The 22,269-nt window shown below is 36.1% G+C and overlaps 1 protein-coding gene across 2 annotated transcripts in view; it reads left to right on the top strand.

The window, feature by feature from the left end:
- The window catches only part of EFCAB7 (EF-hand calcium binding domain 7), a 44,325-nt gene that overhangs the window by 13,184 nt on the left and 8,872 nt on the right, over positions 1-22,269 (top strand). For both annotated transcript variants that reach the window (XM_008060499.1, XM_008060500.2), the window contains exons 7-11: positions 6,046-6,187; positions 8,942-9,051; positions 11,543-11,700; positions 13,034-13,167; positions 18,006-18,154. In XM_008060499.1, coding sequence (XP_008058690.1) covers positions 6,046-6,187; positions 8,942-9,051; positions 11,543-11,700; positions 13,034-13,167; positions 18,006-18,154 — 693 coding nt within the window. The remainder of the gene's footprint in view (positions 1-6,045; positions 6,188-8,941; positions 9,052-11,542; positions 11,701-13,033; positions 13,168-18,005; positions 18,155-22,269) is intronic.

Consider the following 22,269-nt stretch of genomic DNA (forward strand, 5'->3'; position numbering starts at 1 on the left):
CTCAGCCTTCCAAGTAGCTGGAACCACAGGCGCGTGCTACCACACCTGGCTAATTTTTTGATTTATTATAAAGATGAGGTCTCACTAAGTTGCCCAGGCGGGTCTCGAACCCACAGGCTCAGGCATTCCACTCACCTCAGCCTCCCAAGCATGGGATTACAGGCTGAGCCACCGAACCCGGCTCACCTAAAATTTTATTATTATATAGGCCAGGTGCGGTGGCTCAAGCCTGTAATCCTCGCACTTTGGGAGGCCAAGGTAAGAGGATTGCCTGAGTCCAGGGGTTCAAGACCAGCCCGGACAACTTGGTGAGACCTCATCTCTACAATAAATCAAAAAATTAGGCAGGTGTGGTGCGTGCACCTGTAATTCCATCTACTTGAAAGGCTGAGGCAGAATGATCGCCTGAACCCAGCAGATCGAGGCTGCGGTGGCTATGAGTGTGCACTCTGACTCAAAAAAAAAATTGAATATTACATAATTTGTAGTCAAAATAAATCATGTTTGTTTGCTACAGTGTTCCCAAGACAAATGTAATTATACTATTTGTTTTTTGTTTTTTGGTTTTTTTTTTTTTTGAGTTGGAGTCTCACTCCGTTGCCCAGACTGGAGTGTAGTGGCCGCTCCTGGCCACCGCAACCTGGACCTGCTGGGCTCCGGAGATCTTTCCGCCTCAGCTTTCCACGTAGCTGGAACTACAGGCGTGCCCTACCACGCATGTCTAATTTTTATTTTATTGAAGAGATGAGGTCTTGCCAAGTGGCCCAGGTGGGTCTCGAACCCGCGGGCTCAGGCAATCCACTCACCTCAGCCTCCCAAAGGCACGGGATTACTGGCTGAGCCACCAAGTCCGGCTTATTTGTTTTGATTGCTAGAATTTTCTGCTTTACTGTTTGCAATTTGTACTTTTCAGCATTACTTTATATATTATGGATGAAAATAAGTAAAATTTGTGTGTGACAAATAAATGAAGTACCAGTTTTGTTAGAGTTTATATCATTTTACCTGTATTAGTAGAATATAGCACCACCTCATGCCCTATAAAAGAATTACAAGGTATTATTTTCTGCTTTGTTATCAAAAAATTATACATGGAATTTCTTACTCTATCATTCTGATTTTTTTCAAAGCTCAGCCTTCTTTCATTTTTCTCATAATACTCAAGCTGTCAACTTAATCTAAAATCCTTTCAAACTGATTTATTTGAATAAGCCAGCTAATTTATCAGTACTTTTTTCTTTTAATTCATGACATTTTGGTCTAGGTCCTAGAGGAAAAACTTTGTATGATTGAAAGTCTATTTGTTTTAAAGGAAATTTTAGGTCGAACGGCATTATATGTTTAATAACTCTGGCAAAGCTTAAATAGCCAAATGCTTTCTTTTTTTTTACGCAGTGGAGTTACAGATTTTCCTAGTAATGTTATTTAGTATTCAAAATCACCTGATTACCACACTGTAGTTTGTTTGATGTAAATAATGTGGCATTTGTCTTCTATTTCATAATAACTGTTGTTTTACCATTTCCCAGCCTTATTAATTTGTGTATAATATTATAGTATGAAGTTTAGTTATCTTTCCAAGGAAACTTGCAAATTCTCTTCTACTGTAGCATTGTTTTCTAGAATTCAGACTTAGGAATGATCTCTAATAACAATGTTTAACTTGCATTCCAGCTAAATTTTATAAAACCACGTCCTGTCAGTTCATGGCATTGCATCAGAAATACCATCAGCACATAGAAAATTTTTTCCCTCTTTGAATTGTCTAAGTGGCACAAATTACTACCAGTGTACCAGGCAAAAGTGTTGTTTATTTTTCCTACAGCTTCATTTAAACTTTTTTAAAAACAGGGTGGGGGCATTTGCTACACAAATAATAATAATATAAATTTAAGAAATTTTGGAGATACTAAAATCTACATTTTTAAGTGAGAAAAACAATTAAGTTTATCTTACCACTGAAATATATGGATAGTTCAGAACGATAATACCTTGTCATACTTTATCATAATAGTATCATAATCATAACGTTTTTTGTTTTAAACTTACTTTTATTTAAATGTGAAACAGAACAAAACTTAGAATGTAGCTGGCACACTGGAGAGAAAGTAAGGAGATCTGGGCCCCACCTCTGGTTCTGCAATATATTTATAAAATATATTGGGTGAAATTCCATCTAATACTATAATCAAAATTTATTGAAAGAAAAATATTTAAAATATTTTGTTTAATGTCAGAATCATAGTTCAAACAGTCTTAAAGAGTAATTTGTCTAAGTACTTTATGGGTATTTCTTTCTTATCTTTAGCAGTCATCATTGTCCAAGGTTATATTTACTATATTAAGGGCAATTGGCTATGAAGTAATGCCAGCATCAGTTTTCAATCCATATATGTGTACATCTAAGAGATTTACAGGAAAGCTAAATAAAAGTCTGTCATACTCTTACCCACCATTAATAGTTGAACTTTTGGCTCAAGTCCAATTTTGAACCTCATGTCAGAGATAATTAACATTTTGAATGTGGTACCCTGAGTATATTTTCTTTTAAAAATATGATCTAACGGTAAAAGCATTGATCTAAACTCTAGACCTAATATTTCTACATTATTCTTATAAAACTTTAAACACATATAACCTCTATATATCTCAGTTTCTGTTTATTAAAATGTATCTCATATTGCCACATAGAGATGTTGTTGAAATATCATATACAGTATAATGACTTGTTTCTGTCATGAGCAATATACTTAAGAAAATACATTTCAGTAATTTAAGGTCACATTTTAATTTCTCAGAATTAAAAATGTAAATATCTTTTATACTCCAAAGGTGTGACAGTGTATGTGATTAATGACTGATCGAAAACTTAGGTAATAATTCAACACTAATGATAAAATCTTAAAATTTAGTTTAGGAAAAAATTTCCAAAGAAAAGATAAAATTTTTTTAAAACTTGCATAAAGTGACAAATAACCGGAACTAAAGTAAAAGGATATAGAGAAAATATATGCATCAAAACTCACAAAGCATGGTTAATATATAAAATAGTCAAAGAATTTACTTAAAAATGTAAGAAAAATACCAAGTCCCACAGCACAGCTATAAGAATAGAAGACTAGGTGATTCACTCAAAAAAGGAAAGAAAAATAATAAACATGAGAAAATATTCAACTTTGAAAGTAGTAATGAGAGAAATTCAAATTAATGTGAAAGTTATTACAATATCATTTTTTACTGTCAAATATTTCAGGCATGTAAAATATATGGAATGCTGTAATGAATGCTTTATGTACCCTCAGATTCCTTAAGAAATCATCCCAAATCATCATCTAATTTTTTTCATGTTAACTCAGTACTGACCAAATAATGGTACAGTTATTACATTACATGCCATTGGTAGTATGGTAAAATTGGAATTGCTGTTTTGTAGAGCAGCATGGGAACACATGTCAGTAGCCTTAAAAATATACATAGTTTTTTGCCTAGAAGTTCTCAAGGAGATCATTCTTCAGAAGGAAAACATTTAGACAATATAGTATTAATTTAGGGATTATCTATACTTATGAGAAATTGGAAATGACCTAAATGTCCAGCATTTTAGAAATAATTAACTAAGTAATGGTATGCCAACTCAGTTTTTAATCATAGAACCAGTTAAACTGAAATTTTGAATATTGCATAGCAAAAATAAAACCATTTTACTTATCCTTAAGTATACAGTTCTGTGGCATTAAGTGTATTTACACTGTTGTACAGCCATCAGCATCCATCTCCAGAACTTTTTCATCCAGAGCTTTACCCATTCAACAATAACTCCCTATTTCCTCCTCCCCACATCCTCTGTAAATTACCATTCTGTCTCTATGAATTTGACCACTCTAGGTACCTAATGTAAGTGGAATCATACAATATTTATCCTTTAGTGTCTGGCTTATTTTACTTTGCATAGTCTTCAAGGTTTATTCATGTATAGCATGCATCAGAATTTTGTTCCTTTTTAAGACTGAATAATATTCCATTGTATGAATATATCACATTTTGTTTACTTGTTCTGTTGATGAATATTTGGGTTGTTTCCACCTTGTGGCCGCTGTGAGTAGTAATGCTGTGAACACTGGTGTACAAATATCTGTTTGAGTATCTGCTTTCAATTCTTTTGGTTATACACCCAGAAGTGGAACTGCTAGATCATATGGAAGTCTAGGTTTCTTTCTTTTTCGGAGAAATTGTCATATTGCTTTCACAGTGACCTCACTGTTTTGTATTCCTATGAACAATGCACAAGAGTTCCAGTTCCTCTATGTACTCACCAACACTTGTTGTCTTATGGTTTTTGATGATAGCTGTCCTAATGGGTGTGAAGTGGTATTTCTCTGTTCTGATTTGCCTTACTCTGATGATTAATGATGCTGTGCATCTCTTCAGACCTAAGCATGCTAAAACTATAAAACTCTGAGAAGAAAACAGGAGGAAAGCTGACATTCAATTTGACAGTGATTTCTTGAATGTGACAACCAAAAGCACAGACCACAAGAGAAAAATTAGATAAACTGAATTTCATCAAAATTAAAAAACTCTTGTGCATCAGAGGATGCTATCAACAGAGTGAAAATGCGAACCCATGGAATGGGAGAAATCATTTGCAAATCACATACCTAAAACGGGGTTTTGGTGGTTTTTTTTGAGTTGGAGTCTCACTCTGTTGCCCAGGTGGAGTGCAGTGGCACACTCGGGGCCACCGCAGCCTTGACCTGCTGGGCTCAGGCAATCCTGCCTTTTCCTCCTGGGACTACAGGTGTGTACCTGTAACTGGGACTACAGGTGTGTACCACTGCAACTGACTAATTTTTGAATTTTTTTGTAGAGACATGGTCTCACTGTGTTGCCCAGGCTGATCTCAAACTCCTGAGCTCAAGCAGTTCTCCCACCCGGGTTGCCCAAAGTGCTGGAATTTAAGATGTGAGCCACCAAGCCCAGCCTGGAAAGAAATTAATATTCAGAATATATAAAGAACTCTGTGATCAAGCAATCCTCCCACTTTGGCCTCCCAAACTGCTTGTATTATAGGAGTGAGACACTGTACACAGTCAAAAAATTTATTGAAAGAAAAAAAATTGAGCAAAAAAGCAATCTCAATGTGAATTATTTTTGGTCTTGCCTTTCAGTGCCATAGTAAGTCTTTCTGTAATGCATTTTAAAACATTTGTGATGTTATTGTTAAATAGAGCTAATGCATACCTTTTTATTCATTACCAATATTAAAACCTTGAACTTTAACGTTAATCTAAATATCCTTACAGATAAGTTTTCAAAATCTTCCTTTATAAAGTCACTTCAAAACCTCACTAATACTCTATTTTTGGAAACCATTAAGAGTAGAACAGAAATATGTCTTAACTTACAGGTAGGCAGGCCTGCTAATGATAAAATGCAAAGCATTTTTGCACACATCTGTGGTACTGGTACAATTCCGCATAACTTCAAAAAAGAACCCTCTACTTTCTGCCCAAGGTGCCATTTTCAAGTTTTACTTAATTCTGGTTGTGAGATCCTATATATTGATTTGGAGCAGGAGGGATTGGCTAGACCGAGAGATGGTAGAGCCGATATAGAGAGTTCTTTCTCAAAACTGGTATTTTGTATTTGTCAGCATTTTTATTTAGCTGTGAAATTTTTATTCATTGTTCTTCTAGCTACCTAGATTTGGAATAATTATTTTGTATTTATCTTTAAATACAGAGTCTTATCATTTTTTTTTCTTTCAATACATTTGTTCTAGCTGGGCACTATTTTGGGTGTTGGATTATAGTACTTTTTTGCATGTGTGATTCTTTTTTTGTCCTAACGATATATGACTGCTAGTTATAATTGAATTGTGTTATGCTATTTTTTTTTTTACCTCTTAACTATGTTGCACATTCCTGGAGAGCAATGACTGGATCTGACATTTCTTTTATATCCTCCTCAGGTTTCTCCTCATGACTATGCATGCTGGAAACATTTAATAAATATTGTTTGAAAACAATTGTTCCTTCATTTCAGGAGTGGCAATGCATACAGTCAAAAGGCTGCTTCTTCTTAGAAGAAGATGGTGAAATCATTAGTCATCAATACAGGATGCAAATAGCTCAGAAGTCCATGGTTTATCTGACAATTAAGCCGTTAAACTTAAGTCAAGTCGAAGGCAAGTTTAAATTTTCTGTATACATTTAAAATACCTGTTTTACCCTCTTTGAAAATACTTATTTAAGTAGTTCATAGCCCTAATTGGTGAAGAAAATAGCCTAAGTAAGAAGCATATGGTTACATTTCAAGAAATAAAGTGTTAGCTTATACATGGGCTGCATTATCATATTATGCAAAGCAAGCAAATTACTTTGTGTATATGTTTAAAGCATGTTTTATTAAAAACAACAAGGCTGGACATGATGACTCAGCCTGTAATCCCAGCACTTTGGGAGGCTGAGGTGAGTGGATTGCCTGAACCTGTGGGTTCGAGACCTGCCCAGGCAACTTGACAAGACCTCATCTCTACAATAAATCAAAAACTAGCTGGGTGTGGTAGCACGCACCTGTAGTTCCAGCTACTCAGAAGGCTGAGGCAGATGGATTCCCGGAGCCCAGCAGGTCGAGGCTGCAAGTGGCCGTGAGCGTGCCACTGCACTCGAATCTGGGTGACAGAGTGAGACTCCAACTCAAAAAAAAACAACAACAAAATGTTACTTGATTTCCTCAAGATATAGAATTAACTTTTTATTTGCTAATTAATATTTTCTATTAATTCTTAATTTGCTAAGTATTTCTGTTTATCAATCTTTAGAATTAATATATGTAAGAAAAATTCTATAGGATCATAGTTTGGAACAATGTGAAACTTCAAGTATCTTTTTAATAACTTCAGAATATTGTGTCTGTAATTTAGATATTCTGTATTTATTAATGAATCTACATTCATGGTGATATTTTCTAGATAGAATTAAATAATGTTCTAGTGTCTAAAATGATTATATAATTTTTAATCAATGAAAGCTGTCTGTAAGGGTGATTTATCTAGATAGCCTTTTAATGTTGATTGTTTTAAATCAATCTTTATTTTCCTTTTATGTTTACATACAGGCATTTCCTTTTTTAAAAAAATTTATTTTAAATATGTGGGGTATAAGTGAGGGTTAGTTATACAAATGTTCATTATGGAGGTGCCCTTGTTGATGAGGTATGCCCCCCTCCTTCCCTGACAGTTTCCCACTACTGCCAATATCTTTCTTATAGTATTATGATAGCTGTTCAAGGCCCGCTTATGAGTGAGAACATGTGATACTTAGTTCTTTGTTTCTGTGATAGATCACTCAGTATTATAGCCTCTAAGTCCACTCAAGTATCTGTAAAGTTCACAATTTAATCCTTCTTTATGGGTGCATAATATTCCATCATGTATATGTACCACATTTTTTTTTATCTAGCCCTCTTTCGATAGACAGCATGGTTGTTTCCATGTTTTTGCTATTGTGAATAATGCTGCAATAAACATGCATGTGCAGGTATCTTTTTTATAGAGTGATTTGAGTTCCTCCGGGTATATTCCCAGTAGGGGGATTGCAGGGTCATATGGGAGGTCGATTTTTAGATCTTTTAGGAATCGCCACACTATTTTCCACAGAGGTTGTACTAGTTTACACTCCTATCAACAGTGTAAAAGTGTTCCCTTTTCACCACATCCTCTCCAGCACGGTTGTTTTTTGAGTTATTGATGATGGCCATCCTGACTGGAGTTTGGTGGTATCTCAGTGTGGTTTTAATTTGCATTTCTTTGATGACTAGTGAGGCTGAGCATTTTTCATGTACCTGTTGGCTGCTCGTATGTCTTCTTTTGAGATGTGCCTATTCATATCTTTTGCCCACTTACATATAGGCATTTTCTTACTGAGAATTCTCTCCATCCTATTCCTTATCCCTTCCTAGAGTAGAGATTTTACGTACCTCGTAGGATACTTATAATATTTGGTAGTTGGTCTAGGCTGAGGTGCAGTGGCACAGTCATGACCCACCACAGCCTCAACCTCCTGGGCTCAGGCAATTCTTTTGTCTAAATCTCCAGAGTAGCTGGGACTACAGACATGTGCCACCATGCCCTGGCTAATTTATTTTTATTTATTTTTTGTAGAGATGAGGTCTCGCTGTGTTGCCCAGGCTGGTCTCAAACTCCTGGACTCAGCAATCCTTCTGCCTCAACCTCCGAAAGTGCTGGGAATAGAGGCGTGAACTACCATGCCCGGCCAAATTCTGGGTATATTTTGAAAGTAGACCCATAGGATTTCCTAAGGATTGGTCTTGATATGTGAGAGAAGATGACTCTAAGATTTTTGGCCTGAGCAACTGAAGGAACGAGTTACCATTAACTGAGATAAATTAGAAGAGTATATATAGAGATGGACACTTTTTAAAAAAGGGATTGAGGGAGTACAGTTTTGGAAATAGAAATTCATTGGAAATGTTAAATATGCAATTGGTTATATGGGTCTAACCATCAGAGGAGAGATCCTAGCTGGACATGTAAATTTTGGAGTTGTTAGCACACAGATGATGTCTGACATCTCTTCTTCCTGTGCTCCCCCATAGGTAAGCCGGTGCTTACATCCCATTTCTCCCTGAAATGGTCTGTTTCTCTTTGAATTTCTGGTTAATTAGTTGTTCTGTAGCCTCAGCTTTTGATGACTTCAATAGAAGTTAGGATTTTTAGAAAATGAGCATGTAGAGAATGTTTCTTACAAGGTCACTGTGTATAGATATGTGCCTTATTGTTTACAGGTAAGAATGGGAAATGTATTTCTTTAAAAAAAAAAAAGGCCAAGTGAGTAAGAAACCACTAACTTCTTTTTTAGGTGGGAAAGAGTAAGTCGTGATTGCTTATTTTAAGGTATTTGGATATTTTTGCTTGTAGGAAAGCCATCTCCTTGGTTATCAGTTGATACCACCTTGTATATTCTTAAGGAAAATGAAAGTCAAGCAAATCTACAGATCGTGTGTTTTACCGAACTACGAAATAGAGAAGTATACCTATTTATTTTCTAATGTTTATTTAAAAATATAGTATGAACTCCAGTTTCAAGAAAATAATCATTTTTTATATCCATTTTCTTTTTTAAGCTCTTGCCTACCTTCCAGTTAAGGTATATACAGTGCTTAAATACCACAGAGATATTTCATTAATTATAAAGGATTTTTTTCTTGTTTGCTGAGATTTGTTAAGAATTGGGAATAGGAACTGGGCACAGTGGCACACACCTGAAGTCCCAGCTACTCAGGAGGTTGATGCAGGAAGACTGCTTGAGCTCAGGAGTTTGAGACTAAAGTGTACCAAAATCACACCTGTGAATAACCACTGCAGTCCAACCTGGACAACACAACAAGACCCTGTCTCTTAAAAAAAAAATTGAAGATTGGTTGGCAGTCTTGAGTCTTTACTTTCTCCTTTAAGTGCCCTCATGACTCACATGTGAACATTTTTTTTGATACATTCAATAAAAAAAGATTGATGCTGGTAAATTTTTTTCCCCTAAATACAAACAATTTAAGACTTTGGAAAAGTTGCTCTAAATGTTTTTCTTACTTATATTACTACTCCAAAACAGAAAAACTTTAAGATTACTATCCTCAGGCTTGACTTATAAGGTTCAAAAATAAATTGATATAAAAAAAATGCTTTTAAGTGTTTTTATATGTTGCCCATGGGGTAGTTCTGATCTTTTCTAATTATATATTTACTCAGAGGCCAAATATGTGAGGCGGTACATAAATGTGGCTATTTATTTTATGAGGACTACAAAATACATCTGCTGCACAACAACAGAAATAATGCTATTCAGGGGCTTACTGCAAAATCATATTTAATCTTTATATCGGCTCAATGACAGACAAACATTTTCTTGATAGAATGTTATATAAAAGTCTTTATTGTAGGCTTCCTAACTGACAAGAATAGTTACAGGCAAGAAACAGATAAAATTGGTAGAAGTTAATGTTTTGACTAAACTCTTCTTTAGAACCTATGACTACAAAGTTAAGTTCAAGATAAAGCATTACCTAAAACAATAGCTTTTCCCACGTTGTTTTGGGTAAAATCACTTTCTTATGAGTTGCATGTGTATAAAAGTTAGTACATAGCACGGGTATAGTAAAATTTGAATGAGTTTCTACTTTTTACTATATAGGCTTCTGTTTATCTGTAATACGTCATATTTACAAAGGATTTTTTATTTGTATTTTTAGTTTCACAATTATTTTCTTTAAGAAGAGTTTTGTGCCCATGAAAAACTTTCCATTTGCCATCCACAGTGGCAGTGCAAGCATGTATGTGGAGATAAGAAGGTTCATGGGATAAAATATACTAGAAAGCAGCAAGATCTGATTTTTTGCTCCTGAATATCAGACTACAACAGGCCAATTTTAAAGCTTATGGTTTCCAAAGGATGAATTTGGTAAACATTTAGCCTTACAAGTGACCCTTGGTTATACTGAATTGTTTCTTGTATCAAAATAGCATATGGTGACCTTAGGATGATAGTGGTTCCTGTGACTTGGCAGGGCAGAAATAGGACTAACCCCAGAATTCAGATGAGCAGCTTCATCTTGCATGTGAGTCTCCAGGATGCCTTAAAATAGAACTGGGTTTTGAAAGGCATTTTGGGACACGATGCCTGACAAGAATCCCTTGGACTAGTCTGTGCTGAAGGGCAAATAGCTGTTTCTTAGCTCTTAATGCACAACTAGGAAATGCTTAGATGTAATATATTTAAGAGAGACAATCCCCAGTTTTTAGAGGAAACTCTGGGTTCCAAAAGCTCCAAGATGTGATTTGTTTTCTTTTATAGAGCAGGAGAATGCAATTTCCTTTTATACAAATATCCCGCACTCATTATAAATATCCAACATTTGACAGGAAACAGAATTTTACATAAGACAGGTTTATCTGGGATTCGGCGTGTTGTTTTACAGCCCCATATTTCATAAATAATAGTAAAATTCCATCCTTCTGTCCTCATAATTAGATTCTTACAAATATGGCTAATTCATACAAATAGTGAATTTAAAATATATTTAATTTTTATTTTGTCATTGAAATCTATTTGCAAATCATACATTTATATTTGAACCAAATTAGGTAACCTGGTATATTATTACTTTTTTAAAAAAGAGCTCAGAGTTTTCATTTAAAAAATTATTCCAAGATTTATCTCTTTTCTTTCTATTGAAGATATTTGCATTTTTGAAGACTACTGGGGAAGATTTAGAAGCTATATAATTTCTTATGTGTTATAGTTTTAGGCATTTATTTAAAAAAATATATAAAGAACTACAATATAGAATGGTGTCATAATGGGAATGCCATTCAAAAAGAATTTGAAACCTGTAAAATATTTATAGAACTATAATAGAATTGGTGAATACTGATCTAAAAATCATCTCTAATGTTTCCCTTTCAGAAGAAAGATAAAAATTCATTAAGACTCACAGTGGTTTTGTTTAATTCCTTTGAGAAAAGGTGTTTGGATGGACTGGTGAACTAGGACCTGGAATTTACTGGTTAATCCCTTCCACAACTGGCTGTAGGCTGAGGAAAGAAATAAAACCAGTAACAGAAGAAGCCCAACTTGTATATAGAGATGAATCAGGGGAATTATTTCTTACAAATGAATTTAGGTATGTTTTGTTTGTTTATTAAGGTTAGAACTATTACATCTAGACTGAATATTTGTCAGTAACCTGTCTTCCCTCCTTTCTTCTTCCCAGCCCTCACCCCCATCCTCAGAGTCCAATTCAGTAACTCAACTCTCATGACAACCTGAATGAGCTTGGAGGGAGTGAAATAAGCCAGGCATACTCACTGATATGTGGCATCTTAACAAGTTGAACTCTTAGGAATAGAGAGGCTGGGAGTGGTTGTGGGTTGGGGAGATTTTGGTCAAAGGATACAAAATTTCAGTTAAAAGGAGTAAGTTCAGCTGGGCATGGTGGCTCACACCTGTAATCCTAGTACTTTGGGAGGTTGAGATGAGAACATTGCCGAGCCTAGGGGTTCAAGACCAGCCTGGGCAACTTGGTAAAACCTTGTCTCTACAATTAAAAAAAAATAGCCAGGCATGGTGACAAGCACCTGTAGCCCCACCTACTTGGAAGACTGAGGTGGAAGGAACCTGAGCCCAGCAGATCAAGGCTATGGTGGCCATGAGCGTGCAGTGCACTCCAGTCTGGACAACATAGTGAGACTCTGACTCAAAACAAACAAACAAAAGAAATAAGTACAACTTGGTGATTATAGTTCATAACAATGTATTGTATACTTGAAAATTGCTGAAAATAGATTCTAAATGTGCTTACCATTAAAAAATGGCAAGAATGTGAGATACGGTATATATTAATTAGCTTGATATAGTCATTGCACAATGTGGACATATAAGAAAATCATGTTGTACACCATAAATATATACCCAAAACAAAACAATTGGTTCTCCAGTATCTGAAAGTGACTTCCCATTCATGGGTCTGAGATTGTCATCTACTTCTGGGCTCTACACATTTGGCAAGTCAACTTTTGTCACACATCTACCTTTTTCTCCCCCACTGGACACTGTCTTTAGAAACAGATCCTGCCAGCTGCACTGTTGATTTAGATAACCATCAAATATGAAATACAAAACTTAGCAGTTCTCCCATGTCCTAGATATACACAATAAGATTTGTCTGTAGGTAGAGAGGAAGAAGAAAGATTGGAGAAAGGGGAAAAGAAGAAGAGAACTATTATGATTCATTAAGTTCTTGCTATGTGTTGAGATACTATGGTTGCTTTAGAAGCTTGTTTATCTTATTTAATACCAGACTGAGTGAAAGCTATTTGAATATGTTAACTTTATAGTTTACAGGCATTGTTTAATGACATGATATTACTTCCTTTTGAAAATTATCTTCACAGAAACTTTCTTCATTCTGGTAGCTTTAGAGACAAGAGATAATTAGCTATTTTTAATACCTTTAGGTCTACTTTATCGGATATATTTGAAGTAATTGATTTAGATGGAAATGGTCTTCTTAGCCTTGAAGAATATAATTTTTTTGAATTGAGAACAAGTGGTGAAAAATGTGATGAAGATGCTTGGGCTGTCTGTAGAGGTAAGGATTTTTCTTTTTTGGAATAAATGTGTAAAAATATGTATTACACACTTTTATACCTGAGAAATAAGAAGTCAAACTTTGCCTCCATGGAATACTATAGCATTTAGGAGAGTTTGAAAGTAGTAGCATTGTTTGTAGATCATAAAAAACTTAAACATTTATTTTCCTTAAACTGGTAGTTGGTTTAAAACTCAAGATAAAAGAAAGTATGAATTCATACTTTCTTAATCCTAATTTCAATTTTCAACCTATGCTCTTTGGGGCTTAGAAGATTAAAAAAAAAAAGCCATCCTAGCTCTTGATACCACTGGGCCTGCATTAGTCAAGAACCATAAGCTGTGCCCAGGAGAGGGCAGCAAAGAGCATATAAACAAGAGCTTTACTTGAAAATTAAGGTTTCCAAGAAATTATTTATACATGTTAAGAATTCTTTAATGCTTCTTGTATTTGAGTTGGATTAAGGAAGGCAATCAATGGAAGTATTGGAGTCAAAAATGGCAAGATAAAGAAAATCCCCGAGAATGAGGCAGACAGTTGTCACTTATCTCTTGTCTCTCATTTTTTAGGAAGAGGATAGGCTTGCCTATTTAAACCAAAGACTGCAAGGTCAAAGGGAAAAGCCAAAAAGCCATAGCCAACTGTAGATTATGAAACAAGAAGCATGAGGAGGCCAGAAGGCAGTAGAAAGAGATGAACTGCTCTCACTGGGATAGTAATGTGTGGTCGTTAAAATGATCGAAGGTTAGCAAAGTCAGTGAGCCAGGTCAGAGTCTGTTTATCTACACAGCAAGGAGGGTACAAATACAATATTGTGAATATAAAAAAGTTTTTAGTATCTCTCTTTTTAGCTGAAAGTTAATATAATCAATAACAAGAAATGTATATTGATTTATATTAAACTCTGATTGATAATATACATAATAGAGTAGTGTCTATAGAAAGATGTAATCATCCTGTTACATGAGTGATATAATCTTTTAATTCTCTGTTGGCACTAGAGCACATCCCATAAGAATGAATCTAATTAGGATTTTCTGATGGTGATGGTGAAGATAAATAAAATTCTGGTTTAATAATTTGATTAAATTGATAAGAGTTGGTAACATTTTTTTGAGAGTTTTCCATGTATCAGGTGCTAACCTAAGCATTCCTACACATCAGTTCTATGAGGCAGTACTTTATTATTCTCATTTTACAAATAAGGAAATAGAATCAAAGTGGTTAAAATCAAAAAGTCTCCAAGAAATCTGTCTTGGAAAAATGATTTGAGAAGAATGTCTCCTTCACCGTCATTAATAATACTGCAAAGAAATGGGAATTCTTAAGGTTCTGAAACGTTTGTCTTGTCGTATATTAATTTTATTAATCCATCCCCTCCGATAATAAGAAAATATATTATTTTTCTATAAGATTATTTTAATAAATGTTTTTAGACTTCAAGGTATCTTTATTTTTATTTTGTTTATTAATAAACTGTTTTTAGCATAGTTTTTTAGGTTTACAGAAAAATTTAGTAGAAAAATACAGGGATATCCCATATATTCCTCCTTGCCCCAAAGTTCCCCTATTATTATCATCTTGCATTCATATGGTACTGTTTTTTAAATCGATGAATGAATATTAACACATTATTATAAACTGAAGTCCATAGTTTATATTAAGGTTCACTCTTGTACAGTTCGATGGGTTATGACAAATATGTAATGTCTTGTATGCACCATTATGCTATCATACAGAATTGTTTCATGCCCTAAAAAGCTGTACTCCATCTATTCATCTACCTGTTTACCCCTCTAAACCCCTGGCAACCACTGACCTTTTTACTGTCTATCATTTTGCCTCTTCCAGAGTGTTGCATAGCTGAATTCACACAATATGTGGCTTTTTCAAACTATCTTCTCTCATTAAGCAGTTTGCATTTAAGGTTCCTCCATGTCTTCTTGTAGCTTGATAGCTTATTTTTCTTTCTTCCTGAATGAGGTTCCAAGGTGTGGATGTGCCATATTTTGTTTATACATTTACCTATTGAAGGACATCTTGGTGGCTTTCATTTCTTGGCAATTATGAATACAACTGTTGTAAACATTTGTGTGCAGATTTGTGTGCAGACATAAGTTTTCAATTCATTTCCATGGAATAATTGCTAAATTATATGATTAAACCATATTTATCTTTGAAAGAATTACCAAACTCTCTTCCAAAATGGCTGTATCATTTTGCATTCCCACCATTAATGAATGAGAATTCCTGGGTTGCACCACATTCTCATCAGCATTTGGTTCTCATCAGCATTGTCAGTTCTTTGGGTTTTAGCTAGTACGTACATAGTGGCATCTCATTGTTATTTTAATTTGCGATTCTCTAATGACATATGCTGTTTAAGCATCTTTCCATATCTTCTTTGCCATTTGTGTATTTTCTTTGGTGAGGTGTCTGTTTAGATCTTTTGTCCATTTTTAAAAATTGAGTTTTTTTTGTTACTGTTGCGTTTTCAAAGTTCTTTATTTTGTGTATAAGTCCTTTATCAGATGTATACTTTGCAAGCATTTTCTCCCAGGGTATGGCTTGTCTTTTCATTCTCTTAACAGGGTCTTTTAGGCTGGGTTTGGTGGCTCACACCAGTAATCCCAGCATTTTGGGAGCACTTTGGGAGGATTGCTTGAGCCCCGGAGTTCAAGAGCAGCCTGGGCCAGATAGCAAGACCCCATCTTTTTAAAAAAGTCTTATTTTTAAAATGTGGGGTACAAATAAGGGTTAGGCACATACACGGTTATTAATACAGGTAAAAGTGTGGGTTTTGATGTTTATTGATGTTATGCGCTCTCTCCGCACTACAGTCCCGCTGCTGCCAATCCCTTTCTCATGCTGTTATGATAAATGCTCAAGGTCCACTGATGAGTGAGTACGTGTGGTACTCAGATCTTAAGATCCCATCTTACTTGGGAAAAAACAGTCTCTTTCACAAAGCAGAAGTTTTTAATTTTAATGAAGTCTCGCTTATCAGCTTATTTATGGATCAAACTTTTGGTTTCTGTGCTTTTGGTATTGTACATAAAACACCATCACCAATCCAGGGTTTCCTAGATTTTTTTCCTATGTTATCTTCTAGAAGTTTTACAGTTTTGTGTTTGACATTTGAGTTTGTGATCTATTTTGAATTAATTTGTGTGAAAGGTGTAGGGTTTGTGTCATATATTTATCCCATTTGTTTCAGTACCATTTTTTAAAAAAGATTGTTCTTTCTCCATTGAATTGATACTTTGTCAAATATCAGTTGCATATATTTGTGTGGGTCTATTTCTGAGCTCTTCTGTTCCACTGATCTATTTGTCATTCTTTCACCAATACCTTGCTGTCTTGATTGCTGTAGCTTTATAGTAGTAAGTCTTGGCATCAGGTGTTAATAAACTTTTTAAAAATTGATGAGGATTGAGAACTTTAAGTTTGAACAGTAGATTAGTTATTGATAGTCTCTATAGTACAGTATCTAGATATACTTTTCTTTAAATTAATAATTTCTTTATATTATATATCAAATATTAATTTTTTCATCTCACTTTACTACATAGTAGCTCCAACCTCTATTTTTGTGGCTACTCTTTCTGTCCATGATCTAATTCAATCTGCGTTTTTTTTTTCCTTGCCAAAGTTATGAATCACTTTCAACTCTAAACATTTTAGGCTACTAATCAGTCAACCAGTTTTAGACAGTTATATCTCTGCTGCTTTTCCCACAATAATGCATACAACAGAGATGCTATCTCAAATAAGAATACCCACTTCCCTTAGGTGTATTATAGATGGAAGTTGGAAAATAAATTTTTTTTATGTTGCAGGGAAGTTAGCAAAATGTAATCCATAATACATGGTTGCTTATTATCTATGTTATAGACAGATTTTGGAATTATACATGTCTAGATACTTCTAAGTGAATTTAGTTTTGCTCATAAATTATGTTAAATTGGACATACTTTTTGATTCATGGACTTCAAAGTGTTCCCCATTATTTAATAGTCTTTTAAGACCAGAGGACAATTTGGCTAAAATTAGAGGAATTAGGCACAAAGTACTCTCCATAAGCTTTGTGTTAGCCACATCTCCCTTGTTAAAATTACAGCCGGGCTCGGTGGCTTAGCCTGTAATCCCGCGCCTTTGGGAGGCTGAGGTGAGTGGATTGCCTGAGTTGGCGGGTTCGAGACCCACTTGGGCAGCGAGACCTCATCTCTACAATAAATCAAAAAATTAGCCAGGCGTGGTAGCATGCACCTGTAGTTCCAGCTACTTGGAAGGCTGAGGCGGAAGGATCGCCGGAGCCCAGCAGGTCGAGGCTGCGGTGGCCGGGAGCGGCCACTGCACTCCAGTCTGGGCGACTGAGTGAGACTCCAACTCAAAAAAAAAAACAACAACAAAAAAAAAATTACAGTAGTCTGGGGGGCATTACATCACATTCACCCAGTTTCTGCTGGGCGTAAGTGACAAATACATATGAAGCATTTTAATTTTTTGAAATATATCTCAGTATATACTCTGTATAAGCAGGCAGGTAGGAATTACACTTTTCTCTAATTTTGGAATATATTCACACTATTTATAATTTTAGGATTTGTTGAAAAACAAAATCATGTACTGTGATGGGCCTAGGCTGAGTTGTGGGAAATTAGAAAGGTAGCTCTCAAGTATATTTTGAGCCATTTCTTATTCTACTTTTAGACTGCTCATAGATTCACAGGCCTCTCTTAAAATAAACAGTTATGTGTAATCATGTAAAGTAGACATTTTAAAAATACATGAACTTTAAAATTCAGTAAGAAAGAAACTTTTGATTGTTTTAACAGAGAGTTTTGATACAAAGAAGAATGAACTCACAAGACAAGGATTTATGGATTTGAATCTAATGGAAGTCAATGATCGAGAAGGAGATCCTTGCGACCTTTGGGTAACTCTACACTCAATGGGCTACAATAAAGCTCTGGAATTGACAGAGGTGAATCGTTCTTAAATTTTGTCAGTGGGTTTAGTGTATATAATATTTTACCTTATGAACTTTTTCCTGACATAAGACTTTTGAATAGGGCACTTATCCTTGGACTTCAGTATATGAATGAATCCTGGGTGCAGCAGCATGTTTCTGCTAGCTTATGCAAGTTCCTGTTGTTATGTGAAGTTTAGTTACTGCCAACATTAAAATAATTCAGAGACAAAAGAGTTTGAGTATAAGATATGCAAGGAAAAAATTGGGTAGTTAAAATACATATATAGTTGTAGATGGCTATTTGAGTTGCTGAAGTCTCATTTATATAGGGACATTCCTTGTCCTAACAGTTTGTAGAATCTCTTAGAACAAGAATCTCTCATGAGAACTTGGAATTCTGATCTTTTTATAAAGGGAATCTTTGGGTTAATACTTATAAAACATTTGGAACAGTGGCTGGATCATACAAAACAGTGTGTATGTATCAGCTGTCATCATTATTGTGAACATGATAGATAAAGAAGTTGGGTAAGACTTGTAATTAATCACAGGGGCAACAAAAATTAGGCCCTCTTCAAGTCTGTATTTCTATGATTTAAAATATAGAATTTAAGAGTTTTAGTTTCAGGACACGTGTTAGATAATGTTATATTTGTTTATACTCTTTTTTTCCCCTAAATTTTAGATTTTGGGAATATATATACATGCTGTTAATAATGATGGAGATAGGGCTTCTAGTGTACCCATTCATCTAAATATTGAATGTTGTACCCCATAGATAATTTTTCAACCTTCATCCCCTTCCACCGTCCCCCTTTTGGAGTCCCCAGTGTATGTTATTTCCATGTTTATGTCCATGTGTACCCATTGTCTATCTCCCACTTACAAGTGAGAATATGCAACATTTGATCTTCTGTTTCCAAGTTAGTTCACTTAGAATAATGGCCTCTAGCTCCATCCATGTTGCTGTAGAGGATATGATTTCATTCTTTTTTATTGCTCCATAGTATTCTGTGGTACAGATGGACTGCATTTTCATTATCCAGTCAACCACTAATGGACACTTAGGTTGATTCCATGACTTTGCTATTGTGAATAGCGATGTGAGAAATAGATGAGTGCAGCTGTTTTTTTTAATATAATGATTTATTTTCCTTTGGATAGATACCCAAGTAGAGGGACTGCAGGGTCAATTGGTAGTTCTATTTTTAGTTCTTTGACGTATTTCCCTAGTGTTTTCCATAGAGGTTTACATTCCTACCAACAGTATATAGGTGTTCCTTTTTCTCTGCATCCATGCTAACGTCTGTTGTGGGTTTATTTATTTATTTATTTATTCATTTATTTATTTATTTATTTATTTTTGAGTTGGAGTCTCACTTTGTCGCCCAGACTGTAGTGCAGTGACATGCTCACAGCCACCTCAGCCTTGACCTGCTGGACTCAGGCAGTCCTTCCGCCTTAGCCTTCCCAGTAGCCAGAACTACAGGCACATGCCACTACTTTTTTGGTTTATTGTAGAAACGAGGTCTCACCAAGTTGCACAGGTTGGTCTCAAACCCCTGGGCTCAGGCAAACCTCTCATCTCCCAACATGCTAGGATTATAAGCATGAGCTACTGAGCCATTGTCTCCCTAGCTGGAGTGCAGTGGCATGCTCATGGCTGCCTGTTATGATTTCCCAGTGCTTTTCTACTGGTGTATTTTGTCCTTGTTTCAGTATTTAGAACTCTTGAGTATTTCTTATAGAGCTGATCTAGTGATGACAAATTCCTTCGGTGTTTCCATGTCCGAGAAAGACTTCGTTTTTCCTTCATTTATGATCTTAGTTTTGTGGGATACAAAATCATTGGCTGACTGTTATTCTGTATGAGGAGATTGAAGATGGGGCCCCCATCCCTTCTGGCTTGTCAGGTTTCTTCTGAGACGTCTGCTATTAGTCTGAGAGGTTTACCTTTGTAAGTTACTTGATGCTTTTGTTTCACTGCTCTTTTTAAATTTTTTTTTAGTTTAAGGATGTCAGCTACAATTCAGATTTAGGTATACAAGTGGTCATCGTACAGGTAAAAGTTGAGCCTCCCTTTGGTCCCCACTTTGCCTTATTTGAGATCACATGCCTATCTCACTGCTCTTAAAATTATTTCCATCACATTAACTTCATGTAACTAGATGATTATGTGCCTTGGGAATGACCTTTTGCAATGAATTTTCTGGAGGTTCTTTAGGCTTCTTGTAAATGGATGTGTAAATCTCTATCAAGGCCAGGGAAGTCTTCCTCCATTTTTCCCTTAAACAGGTTTTCCAAACTTGTTACTTTCTCTTCTTCTTCAGGAACATCTATGATTCTTATGTTTGAAGGTTTTACATAATCCCACATTTCTTGGAAATTTGGTTTTGTTCTCTTGATTCTTTTTTCTATTGTTTTCTGATTGGGTTAATTTGAAATCTTTATCTTCAAGTTCTGAGATCCTTTCTTTTGCTTGTCCTAGTCTCCTTAAAACTTTCCACTGCATTTTGGCATTTTGTACTTCCCTAAATGATTCTTTCATTTCCAGAATTTCAGCTTTTTTTTTTTTGAGTTGGCGTCTCACTCAGTCGCCTAGACTGGGCGCCATCGCAGCCTCGCCTGGTAGTCTCCAGCGATCCTTCCGCCTCAGCCTTCCGAGTAGCTGGAATTACAGGCACGCGCTACCACGCCCGGCTGATTTTTTGATTTATTGTAGAGATGAGGTCTCGCTGCCCAGGCGGGTCTCGAACCCGTGGGCTCAGGCAATCCACTCACCTCAGCCTCCCAAAGGCGTGGGATTACAGGCTGAGCCACCGAGCCCGGCTCTTTTTTTTTTTTAAAGTCCAGAGTGTCACTCTGTTGCCCAGGCTGAAGTGCAGTGGCACGTTGCTCATGGCCACCGCAGCCTCAACCTGCTGGGCTCAGGCAATCCTTCAACCTCAGCCTTCCAAGTAGCTGGAATTACAGTTGTGCGCCACCATGCCCAGCTAATTTTTTTGACTTATTGTAGAGACAAGATCTTGCCATGTTGCCCATGCTGGTCTCGAACTCACAGGCTCAGGCAGTCCTCTTGCCTCCACTTCCCAAAGTGCTGGGGTTACAGGTATGAGCCACTATACCTGGCCTTTTTCTTTTTTAGGTATCTGTCTCTTTGGAAAATTTATCATTTGTGTCCTTAATAGATTTTTAAGTTTCTTTATATTGGTTTTCAACTTTCTCCTGAAGCTCACTGAGCAATTTTATAATCAACATTTTGAATTTTGTGTCTGGAATTTCAAAGATTTCATTTTACGTGGGGTTCATTGCTGAAGAGTTACCGTGGTCTTTTGGGGATATTAGAAAATTCTGTTTTTTTATATTGTCAGCATTTTTTCCTGGTTCCTTCTCATTTGGATAGACTATTTCTTCTTATTTGAGGTTGGCAGGAGGCTGTCATAGGCACTATAGGATTTCCTTGGTTATATGTAGTCTGTGTGTGATGAGTTTCTCAATGGCTGGCTGTAGGAGTCCTGTGCGGGGTACTTGTACTGCCTCAGGGTGTCCTGAGTGCCCAGAGTGGCTTGGAAAGTGGTGTTAGCTTTGGGGCTCAGGCCTTCCCCAGAGCTGAGGCATTATATCAGGTGTGATGCACTATGCTGTTGCCTTCTGGCCAGGAAGTGGTGCTTGTGGGAGAGAGCCACCTGAATGGTGTCTGTGGGCCCTCTCCTTGGCACGTGTTGCTCCAAGGAAATGCCCAGCCAACCTAGACAGAAGACAGCTCTGGGGATTACCCACGGTCTCTGTTTGTTCTGAGTCTTTGAGGGAGCTGTGAGGGGCAGGAGCTCAAGCACCCCACCAGTGTGCACTCTTGGCTACCCCAGTGGGGACTAGGAGGGAGTATTCAGCCTCTGGGGTGATGCTGTTATGCAGGGCAGGCACGGAGGGATTTACATGGGAGTGAGAGGTTACCTTAGCCTCAGACAAACCTGTGTTCTGAATTTCTTTTTTTTTTCAGATTAGAAAATATAGTTCATTTAACAGATAAATTAGAGAGAGAGCGAGAGAGAAAGAGGAGATTCACCTCCCCAAGGCAGTGAAGGAGGCCAAAGCCAGGAAGCATGGCGACAGCCATCACTCAAAGA

This window comes from Carlito syrichta, unplaced genomic scaffold (genome assembly GCF_000164805.1).
Source record: "Carlito syrichta isolate Samal-C Ts95f unplaced genomic scaffold, Tarsius_syrichta-2.0.1 Scaffold304635, whole genome shotgun sequence".
In the NCBI taxonomy this organism is placed as follows: Eukaryota; Metazoa; Chordata; class Mammalia; order Primates; family Tarsiidae; genus Carlito; species Carlito syrichta.